Source organism: Nomia melanderi, chromosome 11 (assembly GCF_051020985.1).
Source record: "Nomia melanderi isolate GNS246 chromosome 11, iyNomMela1, whole genome shotgun sequence".
Classification (NCBI taxonomy): Eukaryota; Metazoa; Arthropoda; class Insecta; order Hymenoptera; family Halictidae; genus Nomia; species Nomia melanderi.
The window spans coordinates 12,178,676-12,194,183 of record NC_135009.1 but is presented as its reverse complement, the minus strand read 5'-3'; the positions used below and the strand labels follow the sequence as shown (position 1 = coordinate 12,194,183).

Sequence of the window (15,508 nt, the reverse complement as noted above, 5' to 3'; positions counted from 1 at the left end):
GTCACGAATTCGAACGATTACAAATTTCTTGAAACTTGTTTCTCCTTTCTACAGTGAAATTCACCTTTCTATAAGCAAACATTAATTTCTAAGTTACTGTAAATTGTTCAATAAATATCACTAAAGCACTATTAAAGATTAGACTGGAGTTAATTAGAACAAGTGTTATACATTACAAGAACGTAGTTCCGTTTATACGTAATTTACATGACCCGAGAATTTGATTTATTCGATGTCTTCCCAGATAATCCATTTAATGATTCTGACCTGGTAATTATTTGGAACAGCGAATTCCCGAAAGAGAAGAGAAAGAAAAGAGGTCGATTTGTAGTTTCTCCCGGTAATTGCTCGATGAGGCAATTTTCTGTCTCGAGTTTCGTCAAGGGCCAGATTATTCATCGGGCATACATGACCGTGACGTATGTGTTTCGTTTATCCGACTGGCCCACCGACAATACCGATCGTGAGTACCGAGATCGTTGGTATTCGTCGGCTTTCACTGTCCATGCTGGGAGATCTGGTTCTCTGTTCGGGACCGACGTAGCAATGACTGTTGCATAAGGCCAGTTATATTCCCGGATGGATAACTATACTTCATGCAGGCACTGTATGATGCACAATATGCAATTACTAGCCTGTGAATCTTTATGCAAATATCTTCGAAAACATAATTGAGGAAATTGAATTACGATGGAAAATCGTTTTTCTTGGAAAACAAGAAGCTGCGTAGTTTAGATATTTCGTAAATGTATAAATTCGTTAACGAATAAAAATCTAATGATCACCATTGATGACACTGTGGATTTTTAAGTGAAATCTAATTGTTGTCGTTGATTATATTATATTATTATAATAGTATTATAATATTCAATATTAATGTAATAATATTATAATATTGAATATTATAAAATTATTGACAGTATTGATATTATGATAATAGTATAGTATTGAATATTATAATATTATTGGCAATATTAATATTATAATAATATTGGAATATTGAATAGTATAATATTATTGACAATATTAATATTATAATAATATTGGAATATTGAATACTATAATATTATTGACAATATTAACATTATAGTAATATTATAATATTGAATACTATAATATTATTGACAATATCAACATTATAATATATTATAATATTGAATATTATAATATCGAATACTATAATATCATCGACAACGTTAATATTACAATAATATCATATTGAACATTATTTAATAGTATACAATAATAAAACTTCACACGAAAAAGATAAATGAAAGGCGCATACCATGATAATCCTGATCGACATCGAAAGTCGCTCGATATTGGTATTCAGTGGTTAATTAAACAGAATATAAACGAAGAAACAAGTTTGTCGTAAAATATGAACTTGCATACCGCGAGTTCCTTCAACTTCGTAAACATTCTACCGATTAGAAAAATTGAAATAAGGAAAGTTACTTTTAACAGCGGCTCTCCAGCTCATCGCTTGCCATGATCGCCATTAGAACGACGGTTATCCAAGTAATTATGTAAATGACGATTATCTAAATAATTGCGACTCAAAGTTCTGCCTGCCTGTAAACGAGACAGGCGTCTGGGAAATGTTAACGAGGAGGAAATCGTTAGCTCTACGATAAAACATCGTTTACCAGTTCTTCGGTTAATCGAAGTGCATCATCGCGTTCGCCGTTCGCCGAGCAAGTTACATCGATTAAGCGATTACCGCGATCCACGATGGGGAAAGATCTGTTTCGTTTTATTATGCAATTTATCCGGAATCCAGAAGCGACGGATTACAAGTTTCTTCACTTTTCGAAATGTCGGCGAAACGGGGACGAGTTCTTCTGGCGTGCGAGCCGTACGAATCCAGGATCTCCGAGAGTTCAATGATCCACGTCGAAAACAACCGTTCCTGCATCGATAAAACATCTTTACAATTCTCTCGGCACTCTGGACAGATATCCTACATAAATTCTCCAATCCCAGGTTGCAATCGCAAACACTGCAACACGTGTTCATCGATATAATTCAAATTTCCGACTTCCAACCGTTGAAACAAGATGGCGGTTAACACGTTCGCTAGCGTCACATATTTGCGAAATTGATTCTATAGATATTGTTGCTAGAAATTAAACTACGACATTATATTTAGGAACTCAACGACTCCTTTCAGTTTCATTTAATATTTTCTTTAGAAGATTTATTGTTAGTTATTTGAAACAAACACTTGCCGAACGTGTTAAGCGGAAACAAGCTTTTCATTAGAATCACGGTGAAAGTTTCAAACAGAATTTAACAAACGTAAACATGACCCAATTCTTTCGAATTTAGATCGAACCTCATCCTGATACCAACGATTATATTATAAATCAAATCTATCTATACAATGTTTCTAAAAGTCTTCTCAATAGACTATCAAGAACAAAATCCCAAAACGACCCATTCCTGATTTCTTCTTTTTGCGATTATTAAAAAGATAACAGATATTCCTCTGAGAAATCATTCAAGAAACCAATTTAGCAATACACAAACTGAATTGTAAATCAATTAAAGTCTCGATAGACGCACTCTTGCAGTTGCTATAGAAGAATTTTGAAAAGTCAATTTAACTCGGTAGGTTTAGCGTTAACCCCTTGTCCTATGATTCTGAACTGTGATCGATCTAACTACTTCGTTATCAATAATTCATTGAAAACCAGAGCAAATTCCAGTCTTACTCCATATTACCGTGTTCTCTAAGCTATAATCATCGATACCAGAATAATATATAACTCGCATTCAGAATAATATTTGTATCAACCCCTTGACCCCTTCCTCCCTCAACTTTCTCATTAACAATTTACACATAATTGTCAATATTACATCACAATATTTACCACAATATTCCTGCTATTTCGTTCACGCGCGTGAATATTTCGAATTCCAAATTGCCCCCTGCAACACCATCAAACACTCGTGAAGCAAGGGGTTAACAAGGTACCAAAATCCCGGGAGCCGTTGCTCGGCTCTATTCGCCATGGGAACCGAGAGCGCACGATCTCGCGCGCGCGAGCCTGGGTCGCGGGGAAACGATCACCGGGTGGGGTGAACGCGAAAGAGCGAAGCGGGTACCGAGCAAGTGAAGGGAGAAGCTCTCTGTCCCGAGGTCGATAACTAAGTGTCAGTAGTCAGAGTCGACCCGTGCCGGATCATACCCCGAGCCCCGTGTACTATGAGCTATCCGAGGATCGCGACCTTATTGGCCCTGGCGGCCTGCCTTGCCTCCGGTAAGTTTTTCCCCTGCGATCGTCTCTCGACATCTCTGCGACTGCCACTCGACATCACCTCATCGTCGTCGTTATTATCACCATTATCATCTTCATCGTCTTCATCGTCATCGTCGTCATCATCATCATTCACTGGTCGATCCCGTTTCACGTTCCGCGTCTACTCAACGAAGCGACCGCATCCCGGTCCCCCACGACGCGCCTCGAACGGTGCATCGCCGTTCTCCGGGCTGCATCCCGGCAGGCGTGTGCAATCATCATCATCATCATCATCATCATCATCATCATCATCTCTTTCTCTCTGGGCCGGAGTTACGTTGCGACACCCACGTGGCAGAATTTCAATAGCTTTCACTAACAGTCCTGCCCGAGCTGGGCCTCTTTTCCTCGCCATATGGTTACGTCGCCGGCGACCTATGATATAATGGCGGTGCACCACGCTTCGAGGCTTCCTCGTCTGTTATTCCGGCGCCGTATCGCGCCGATCTGCCTGAGCGGCATTATTCATGCGTGTACACGGCCCGGATCGGGGCTAGACGTCTCTTTTCGATGTTCCAGCCGCCTCCTCGAGCGGGATCCCGATTCTTCTGCGGTTTCTCGGTTGTCTCGGGTTTCTTTGGCTCGAGTGATTTACTGGCTGCTTATGGGATTCTTCTATTGCGGTAGACTCGGCTGGTACTAGAGGATCGTTGGATAATTGGGAGATTATTTATGGTACTGGGTGACGCTGTTCTATAGGATCATCTTGGGTACTGTTGATCGTGGAGGATCGTGAGGTTTTTTAGTGATCCATGCTAGGAGCGGTTTTGGTATTTCTGTGATTGGTACTTTAGGCATTGACGAGGTCGCTGTACGGTTGCCATGTTTGTTTGTTCACGTAACGGTTTTTGGTTATGCAAAACAGCTGACGAAAGGTCGCTGGATACGGAGATCTTTGACTTGCGTCGTTGTTTCTTCTTTATGAATGTGCCTGTTGGACATGGTCGTTGTGTCGTTGACTTTTTGAGTATCTTTGATGATCGAACTGACTTCTTTATCTTTTTTTTATCTTTGTAAAACTGTGTCAGAGGTTTTGTTGTTTAATGCTACGTAAATATTCAATTTTCCTTAAATTCTGTTTGCTTTAACACATTAGGATCTTGCTTAGTGAACATCTGGTTTATTTGTTTTTAAGAGGATCTTAATATTAACGACGTGTTTGATACTCGAGTGACGTAATAAATCTTCTTAATGGCGTAATAAGAGCGGCGGTTATTGGAATTGATTAATTCACGTGTAAATGAATCTGCGAGTTTTTGTGCGCGACGAATGTTATGAAGGTGTACAAGTTTCTCTTTCTATTAACACGCTAGATCGGTTTTCCTTTCTCCTTGTTCCTCGTCCCTACTCTATTTCCTTTCTATTGTGGCCGCCATCGATATCAAAGAAGCCATTTATAACTTTATTCGCCTCGAACGTTTCTCTCGCACAAAGAAAAGTCAACGTTCGACTCGATCCACGCATAAATGCATCGCTTTTTACGTTTTTTTAGTGTCTTCTGCGCCCGTGCTCCGCCATGCGGAATAAAATGGCGGCGCTACGTGACTTCCGGTTGACCGTCCGTACGCAGCCTTCGATTCTGGTTTTTACGTTTCGCTCTCTGCTGTTCTAAGACGTTATTCTCGTTGCTCGGTACAGTTTAATCATCATTTTTCTCATTTGAACACATTTCTTGCTAATTATTTAGAAAAGCTTCATTGTAAGTCCATTTCTAATTGAAATATTCCCCCAGTATTTTGGAACGTTCCATTTTTCACTCAAAGCCGGGAGAAAATCATTAAGAATCATGATCATGTATTTGTTAATTATTGTTCGATTGTCGTGTAAATAGATGATAAATTTATTCAAAACAAATCATTCGCTCATTTCATAAATTATCACGAAATCAGGAGAATTAATTTCTAAAAATTAGTTTAAGATATTTTTAGAAATGCTTTTTATAAATTTTCTATATCTCGTCGAAAAATGTCGACTATATCCAGTGAAAAACTTTCCACTGCAAAGGATTAACCCCATAACCTACAATATCGTGTCAGACTAAAAATAAAATTCTTATTTACTTTTTTCAAATATAAATAAAATATCACTTTTCTATTATTAACCGATAATAACCTCTTGAATAAACGTAGATATAGAATAAGCATCATTTTTCCTTTTCTCAATCAATTATTCACGATAAAGTAGCTGTATCGATCATAGTTAACCTCTTGACCTACAATTCCTTTCTCAACTATGATCGACACGCCTACTTTGTTATTAAAAATTGATTGAAAAAAGACAAAAATCCTAGGCACATTCTACATCTATGTTTGCTCTAAGCTATAATAATTCGTAACAGAAGAGTACCATTCAATTTGTATGCACAAAAATTAAGTAATATTTATGTTTGTAGGATTCTCTTTAAAATCTTCACCACGAGTCTGACACGTTGTTATAAGGCAAGGGGTTAAGAAACAAATCATAGGGCAAGGGGTTAAGATTTCAAGCATTTCGCGTGTACTGTCATCGACACTGATTACTATAATTCACTCAGTTAAACTATGATTATTTGAAAAGATTTCTATATTATAAATAATGCCGTCTAATGCGGTGACATTCAGCTAGATGAACATGCAATAATAATTCAATTCAATCGAATGATTTAATATTACTTTTCGATTTGTCTATTCTGTTCGATGAAATCTCCTATTAACCCCTTGCCTTCCAATTTAATTTCACAGATGCAGAACTATTTATCGTTAATAATGTACTAAAAGAAATCATTTCATCCTCTTCCTATAGATTCAGTATAAACCATACAAACTATTAACAAGAACAATTCATCATTCAAACTTACATCGCGTACCGGCTAATTTTCAGAAAACTAAATTGCAATGGCAATTCTCACTAAGTCCAACTTATACATACATAGAAAAACTCAGATATATTGTTATGTAACACATTTTAAATAGACAATCAATTCGAATGAAATTTTATATTCTTTCAATACTGTGGTAATCAGCGAGCATAGCTAATGTCTTTAAATAAAAACGAGATTTCTTTACCGGTGCGCAATGTGTCAACACAACTCAATATTTATGTTAAACCGTATTAGAAATTTTTGCCTCGTGTTCGACACGATATTGTAAGGCAAAGAGTTCGTTTGTCCTTCAGCCGAGGCAGCAACCCTTTTGGGAGCGCCGCCCTGCCCGGATCCGTACGGCACCCACGCGTACGCTCACCCGGAGATCTGCAACGCGTTTTTCCTATGCACCAACGGCACCCTGACCCTCGAATATTGCGAGAACGGACTGCTTTTCGACGGCCATGGAGCTGTGCACGATCACTGCAACTATCACTGGGCGGTAAAATGCGGGGATCGCAAGGCTGACCGTAAGTATCGCGTTGCGTTCTCGATAATCGCTACAATGTCATAACAAGCACGCGCAGCGGCGCGAGCGACGGTTTATCTTTCATCGGTGGACGGACCTCTGCATATTAAATTGATCTAGCAACGAATATACTTAACATAGCGATATTTTATTCAAATGTAATTTTTCTTTTTCGTTCATTTACGAAGGTCCTGGTTGATTAGGAACTTATTTCTTTCGGTGTAGGTTCCGATGAAGTAAGAGTGACATAAGAATGTTAGAATTTTATTTGATTATGCGAGTTTTGTACAATTATTTAGTTTATTTATAGTGTAGTATAATATAGAGATTTCAACATAAGAATGTTAGAATTTTATTTAATTATCTGAGCTTTGTATAATTATTTATTTTATTTACAGTGCAGTATAATACAGAGATTATGGTATATTATAATAAATATAGGAGAAATATAGTAATATAGGAAATTTGGAAATAAAGTGTGATTCATTTCACATAAGAATGTTAGAATTTTATTTAATTATCTGAGCTTTGTATAATTATTTATTTTATTTACAGTGTAGTATAATACAGAAATTTCAATATGGTATATTATAAGAAATACAGGTAAAATATAGTGATATAGGAAATTTGGATTTTATTCAAAATGTAGTCTAATTAATTTCGAATTAATGGCACGGTATATTTAATATTTATCACATTGTGTATACCGAGGCAGCGAATGTTAGCGATAAATTCAGTGAACCTCGTCAACGTGCACCCGAAGGCTTCGGTTAAAACTGAGTTGTTCGTGTGCTGAGAAAGCTGCGCTTCAGATTTCGCTCCAAAGAAACTTATGACCACGCGTGGCACCCGTGAAAGAAAGTAAAAGTTGCGTGACTGAACAATTTTAGTAACCTTGCCTCACTGTGTCACGCTGGGACCATTCATCATGCAGATCTGGCACGGGCTAATATTATTTTTTATTCCACCGCAGACTAGCTTCTGCAATCGTTCGGATTTGATCGTTATATTTCCGTGTGAAATTGTTTAATTCTAGTGATTCGACTTGTGAAAGTTCACAATAAACACTTCGATTCTAGTGGTTGAACCTTGAACTGAAATAATTTGACGTTAGTAGCTAAATGTTGGACCAAAACAGCTTCAATCCAGTAATTCGATTACAAACTGAAGTACATTGACTTCGAATTTTGAAGTAAATCAATCTCTTACTTCACTAAATAGATTAACTCTCCTGAATCTCCCAACTATGATCGATACAACTACTTTGTAGTAAATAATTTATTAAGAAAAAGGACTTGTTAAAGAATTATTAAGAATTAACACTATTAATTATGAAGAATTGATATTATTAATGATTAAAAACTGATATTATTAATCACTAGAGGTTAATATTATTAATTACTAAAGACTAATGGTATTAATTGCTAAGAATTAATGATTAGTTTTAACCTTTTGAACTCTGTAGGCTCCAATATTGCACCAGTTGTACTATTAAATATTTTAACACGTTGAATTACTATAGCTCACTCAATTAAACCATGATTATTTGAAAACATCTCTACATTACGAATAATGCTACCTAATACGATGACATTAACCTAGATCACCGTGCGATAATAATGATGCAAATCAATTAAACGATTTAATATCATATTTTTCTCATCTTGCGTATTCGACGGTATGAAATCGTGCGGCGTTCAACGTGTTAACTGGTTAAATTTCAAGAGTACATTGTAACGTTACGAAACGTCGTTTCCAGTCACTCCGATCAGCAGTCCCGGCTGCGAGTACCAATTCGGCATGTACCCCGCCAGCGACTCATGCAGCACTAACTACATTAAATGCGTCCACGGTATTCCGAAGGACACGCAGTGCGACGCCGGATTAGTGTACGAGCCGAAGAGTCACACGTGCGTCTGGCCGGATCAACTGCTGCCCTACTGCAACCCGGAGGAAATCGTCGGCTTCAAGTGCCCGCACAAAGTGCCACCCCACAGCGCGGCCGCTAAATTCTGGCCTTACCCGAGGTACGTTTCTTTCTGAGTAGTGTTGTTTTACGATCAAGAGATATTTATTATTCTTTAGAATTTATGTTCGATAAATTTTTCACCCTTTGTACTCGGAAGTTTTTTAGAAATGTTTTAAGTTAGAAATGCTACAACATTTCTTCTAGTTTCTTTAAGATTCATTGAAATATTTAATATTACAATTGTGCAATATTGCAGCCCACAGAGTTCAAAGGGTTAACTTACAGTTTTATAGTTTTGATTGGTTACCTGTAACGTTACAAGTAAATTACCGATCGAATAGGAATTAGGAAACGAAACCGACAGGAAATGGATTGAGAAAAACGATAGAATGAACTAGCTGAATTTCTTAGTCTAGATGTCTAGACTAAGCAGTCTAAGCAGTGATCTAGCAGTCACGTGCCAGTTTTGAAATTAACACTTTACATTGACTTTCAGGTTAGGATAAGTACAAACCTCATTTTGACTGAATGTTTTTAGAAGCAGAAACTTTGTGTTTAAAGGTATATTCTACATCAATCTTTGCTCCAAAGTATAACACTTGATAACAGGAGAATAATATTAAATTTGAAATAAAAAATAAAATAAATAAACACTTGTACAACTTCATTAACATTTTTGATAAAAGTAGATAGCTGATTCCCTTTGCTGATTGAAAGTATTTCTATTTGCAATGGAAACTCTCGACAACATTGAATAATAAATACACGAATCGAATGTAACCGATCTAAGTTGAAACGAACAACATGGCCCGCACGCAATGTGTTAAGTACACTTTCCATTATCATTCCCGCCCAAGAAATTTATAACGACTCGGGCCTAAAGGGGCGGCCATTATTTTCCATCGCGGAAAGTATTCACCTTACCCCCGGGGGGAACGGCGGTCGTAACATACTTTTTTTCCTCGTGCAATTCCGAGAAGCGGGAAAGACGTTAGGTGGAAAAAAAAAGGAATCGCCGGCGATCGTGCTTTTTTTATTTCCACCGGCAAGTTGTTGCGCGCGCGGCCCGGCAAAAAGGCATAAAACGCGTGAAAGTCGGCGGACGCCTTTCTCGATAAACAACATCGCCGGTGAAAGAGTCGCAGAAAATACTGCGCGTGTTTCGGTCGAGAGCGAAACGAGCCGGACTTCTTAAATATCAAGCGATTTACGTTTAACCGGCGCGCAAATTAAAAACCGGTCCACCGCGCCCGCGCGCCTGCTGGGGAACGCGTGTCTTATAAGTAGACACGCTCCGTTCCGCGTCGGCCATGTTAACCCTTTGCACTCCGAGGTTGTTCTGCACTTCTTTTTTCTCTTGATAATTCTGTGTTAGATATCATATTGATTATATGATTAATTATTAGATATCATACTAATTATATGATTAATTATTAGATACCATATTGATTATATGATTATTTACTAGATATCATACTAATTATATAATTAATTATTTGGTATCATATTAATTTTATATTCAATTATTAGATATCATACTAATTATATAATTAATTATTAGATATCATATTGATCATATAAATAATTGTTGGATATCATATTAATTTCATATTTAATTATTAGAGTATCATATTGATTATATAATTAATTATTAGATATCATATTAATCCCTTTTCCTATGATTTCTTTCAATCGTAGGGATTCATATTCGTGTAATTGGATCAACGAAAACCGATTGAAACATTTACCAAATGTTTATAAAATTCAATCTGCTTCAAATTGACGCGTTCCGTGAACCTAGTGTTAAATACCAAATTTTATAATTTTCATCAAATCAGGTTACCTCTCGAGTGCGAAGGGTTGATACCGCATTTATTTTTCAGATTCCCGGTACCCGGTGACTGCGGTAGACTGATTACCTGCGTCGACGGCCATCCTCGCCTGCTCACCTGCGGAGACCACAAGCTCTTCGACTCCGTGAGCCTGTCCTGCCTGGAACCCGACGAGCTTCCTCACTGGTACTTTATCAACAAAATCCAACTATCCAACGAAAAGCACGCGAGCAACATTCTACGAACAAAATCTTCTCTGTTCCAGTGCCAATAACCTTTAAATAACATAGGGAAGCGTAATCGAGCGGTCGTCGAGCAGCAGTCGCGACCTCCCGAAATCCGGAAGTCTTCAACATTCCCCTGCAACCGGTAATTTGAACGATCACTCGGAAAACAGCGAGACAGAATTATGGGACGGCTGAAAGGTACAACGTAATCCTGTTCGGATATTTATCATCGGAACCGCGAGCGATCTCCGAACGAAAGTATTCACGTGAAATCGGAAAAGAAACGTCAATGTAAAATTCCCATCGCGTCGATCGAACCGGATCAATTCGATTTTCTTGCAAAGCTCAACAATCAACCGGCCCGCTCGGCCGGGCGTAAATTATTCGACGAAGAAGCAACGATATGTACAACGAACATGTTCGAATAAAATGTGGACACGAGTACGAAAAAAAAAACATATACAACGTACACTTTATTTCAACGAGTACTACAATCGTACATGTGCGAACGTCCCGGTATAGTAAACTGTCTTACGACTAAGGCGAAAATAGTATTTACATTTCGACTATAAGAATGATATAGAACAGATGGTGATGCTGGTTAAGCGATCCTCGCGGACGATTAATAGGCCGCGCATCTTTAAGCGGATCTCCCGGACAACGATCATTCGCAACGGTCAGTTTATCTCGCCGACTAGATTCCTCGAACTGACGATCAAATGGAAGCATGAATTTTGGTTAACCAGCTTCAACTGTGGAATTCAGTTTCGTATGAGTCGCTCGAAAAGTTCAGTCGATTTGATATTTTCTGATTCTTCTAAATTTTAATGGAATAATATTCTTTTCAGTTATTAAAAGATTTACTCGATTCTTCGTTTCATTCTATATAAGAAAGCCTTTCTTTTTGTAGCTTTAGGTTAAGTCGATCTTTCGGTTCTCTGATTTTTCTAAATTTTAATGGAATAATATTCTTTTCAGTTATTAAAGGATTTACTCGATTCTTCGTTTTATTCTATATCAGAAAGCCTTTCTTTTTGTAGCTTAAGATTAAGTCGATCTTTCGGTTCTCTGATTTTTCTAAATTGTAATGGAATAATATTCTTTTCAGCTATCAAAGGATTTACTCGATTCTTCGTTTCATTCTATATCAGAAAGCCTTTCTTTTATAGCTTTAGAAAATATTTAAGCCAAAAATAGCTCAAGAGAATACTAACTTTCTCAATGTTTTCCAAAATAAATCGCACTGACTTCTGAGCGACTCACACATTCAAACCAAAAGATTCAAGTAAACGATAAAGAATTACATTTGTTCGAAAAACGAATGAATCGTTGAAGGAACTGCTTGTTCCAAGATGACGAGTACATTCGTCGAGCACAGTGAACCGGTTAATGCACGCGTTCTCCGTGTTTCAATTTCGACGCGCGGCGAATGCGTGAAGATGCCCAGTCCAGTGATCGGAGGATCGGTTTAAACAAAGAAAAAGATAAAACGTGCTCGATACGATCGAATCCTCTTAACCTACGGCACGTGCACGATAAACGATCGACGAACCCGCCGATCGGTAAGGGGGAATCGGGGGGAAAAGGGAGGAGAACAAACAGACGAAAAATATAGAATAATAATATCTGCTCCTTCCGACCACGTCGACTACAAAAAAATCCTATAACGAAGCGGTGAATATAAAAAAGAATCTTAATTCAACAGGTTTCGCGCCGGTCCCGCGGGATTTACATATTCCCCGAGTCGCGCTGCTCCGCGTAACCGATCGTTTCCATCTCTGCCTTTCCTTTTTCCATTGCAAACAGTGAAAATCGCTCGACATCCTCGACCACATTCATACAAATTGCGACCGAAAGCGCAACGCGACCTCGTGGAAAGCGATTCTTTATGCCGGAGAAATCGAGAGTGCAGAATAAAATCGGTTGATTCAGGTTTCCGCTCTCGAGACGATCAATTCTAACAATTTCTTCTGAAGCTTCCTACCCGATAAAGACAAGGGCTCCTAAACGAAATGAACACGAGCATGGCAGACTTCGCAAATTCTCTCGAAGACCGAGACATTACACCCTTTCAATCTTCACCACAAAGAATCGCTTCCCACGATCGTACCCTTAGAAACCAAGAAATAAAAGGCGCGAAACGTGTTAACAACCATTCTCTCACGAGACACGATCTCCCGACGCGCTGGGCGTCGAGAATTCTGGCAGCGATCTCATGGGTTCCAGGGTCGCGACCGACCCCCTTAACACTAGAACTACCGATCACCGAAATTCAGTTTAGTACTCGTAGCAAGCATCGAGAATCATGCTATAAAGTCTCCCCAGTATCATCCAATAATTTGTATTCAACCGTCCATCGTCGAAACGTTCAATTAACGAAGCCAACAATATGGCTGCTTAAAACTGATTCCCTTTATAGGAATCGAATCGATTCCAACAATGGAGTTAGACACCATCTGTTCCCTCGATTTCCCTGATAACTGTTGAACAAAGTAGCCTGAGCTGGCTGTCATCATAGTTTCGCTTGCGGTAGTTCTAGTGTCAGTTCGAATTGGTTCTTCGATCTAATTTCTATCTACACCGAGCGGGGGGGATTTAGTTTCTGGGACGGGGTCGAAGGGGGATCGGCAGCGCGCCGGCGGGCAATGGCGGCACGCCCGGCGGCAGGTTCTCCTCTTCCGGCTCCTGCTCGTTCCTGCCCTCCGGCAGGTCGCCCTCGAGGTTCGGCGGTGTCGTCGGCACGTCGCAGTCCTCCGTGGGCGGGACCACGCACCTCAGCGACCTCCGGTCGAAGACCAGCATCGCCGGGCACCTCTGCAGCCGCGGGTAGCCGCCTTGACATTGCCAGTAACGGTTGCAGGACTTGCCCAGCGGGACGTTGCCGTTCGCGTCGTCGTTGCACAGAGCTGTCGGTGGATACGGTTACGTGTAATCGGAGACGACGCCGTGTAACGGGCCGCGCAGCGCGTTTTCTCGGCGGAACTCGAGAACACGCATTGAGCGCAGGCAATAACGCGGATTTCTGGATTTGAATTTCTGGGCTTGACGAGTATGCAATTAAAATGTACTATTTTATGGAATTGTGTGTTTTGAATATTTCTTTTGGCTACTCATTGATCAGATGCAAGCCGTTTGGGCTAAGTGGCCGATACGTTGCCGGCGCTCAACCCGTCAATTTGACGGATACCGAATTCTTTCAATATTTAGTAACAGTTTAGCCCTTTGCACTCGAGAGGTGACTCTCAGTCATCAGCTGGTTTGGTGAAGTGAAATTGTAAAATTTGATATTTATTATACCTTGCATAACGCATTATACACAACGAATTATTTTCTTTTTTTACTGAACTGTTAATGGTAATGTAGGTTTATTAAGCAGAGGTGTGAAAGAAATCATAGGAAAAGGGATTAATATGATATGTAATAATTAAATATAAAATTAATATGATATCCAACAATTATTTATATAATCACTGATATCTAATAATTAATTACATAATCAGTGTGATATCTAATAATTAATCATATAGTTAGTATGATATCTAATAATTGAATATAAAATTAATATGATATCCAACAATTATTTATATAATCAATATGATATCTAATAATTAATCATATAATTAGTATGATATCTAATAATTAAATATAAAATTAATATGATATCCAACAATTATTTATATAATCACTGATATCTAATAATTAATTATATAATTAATATGATATCTAATAATTAATCATATAATTATTAGAATTAAGAACCGTGTATAATGCATCGGTGCGTATTGGGATAAAAGAGCTTTGTTTCTCAACTTGCGATTTCTCTTTGAGTTAATTTTAAAAAATATCATCTAGTTAGAAATCGTTAAGTACTTCCAACGAAATACTTCCGAGTGCAAAGGGTTAATCGTACATTGCGTCCGCAAACTGCACACATCAACAATCTACACAAAACTCCACCGGGACATTGTTAGTTTGAATTGCAAGCATGTTTTTTGCCGAAGGTTTCCCAAGCGTAAGCACCTTTTACGCTATTGGACAGCTCCCTCTCCTTTCGCAAGGGACTAAAGCAGCAACGGCAACGCTTTCCTAGAAGCGACTTATGACGCATGAATATTCAACGTAGAAAATCAATTTACACTGCAACGTGTACACCGATTTTTATATTATCCTCAGGTGGTTCACGTATTCCACGGACACGGACAAAATTAAGTACCTCGAGGCTAATGTGTCTCCGATACCAAACGCGCCGCATGTTTTATTCAATGGCCCGAAAGATGCTCGTAAATATTAATCAACTTTTTACCGATACCGCCCCGAAGATTTATATTCACGCGTCTCTCTCGACTCGATCGGCTCTCTTTATCTGCCGTTTTAATGACCGTTAAAAAAGCTACCTCTATATCTTAATTCACGCTGAGCGTCTGGGGGACATAAATTAGCGCCACATACCTACACATCCTAAAACGCCGATTCCTAGGAGAGAAAATAATGTATTCCGTAAACTCCTGTGGCAATAACGTTTACAATCGTTCGATTCCAACGGGATTACAATCGTTTCCGTGAAAGTTCGTAAAAGAAATTACTCCGAGATTCATCGAGAAGAAGCGTTTGAATTCTAAAGAATACGAAGCGGTCGAAAGGAACGCTCGGCGCGGCGATCTTGAAAGTGCAAACAATTTCACGAGGCGTACCGATCAACGAGAGGATTTCGTTCGAGTTGTCAAGCTACTGCCTCGCTGACAATCACCGATGCGTGGGGCCGGGACGGAGGCGTGACGAGCGTTCACTTCGAATACTAATTAGT

General features: G+C 38.8%; 2 protein-coding genes across 3 annotated transcripts in view; one reads left to right on the top strand and one right to left on the bottom strand.

Moving 5' to 3' along the window:
- The first annotated feature begins 3,105 nt into the window (after positions 1-3,105).
- On the top strand, positions 3,106-11,174 carry Cpap3-d (cuticular protein analogous to peritrophins 3-D). Its single transcript, XM_031985140.2, has 5 exons — positions 3,106-3,266; positions 6,459-6,677; positions 8,436-8,703; positions 10,529-10,663; positions 10,743-11,174. The coding sequence occupies exons 1-5, from the start codon at positions 3,212-3,214 to the stop codon at positions 10,756-10,758; spliced, it is 693 nt and encodes a 230-aa protein (XP_031841000.1). The 5' UTR covers positions 3,106-3,211; the 3' UTR covers positions 10,759-11,174.
- The window catches only part of LOC116430669 (protein obstructor-E), a 119,507-nt gene continuing 115,151 nt past the window's right edge, over positions 11,153-15,508 (bottom strand). For both annotated transcript variants that reach the window (XM_076371852.1, XM_031985139.2), the window contains one exon: positions 11,153-13,610. In XM_076371852.1, the coding sequence (XP_076227967.1) occupies positions 13,300-13,610 (311 nt within the window). In that variant the 3' untranslated portion in view covers positions 11,153-13,299. The remainder of the gene's footprint in view (positions 13,611-15,508) is intronic.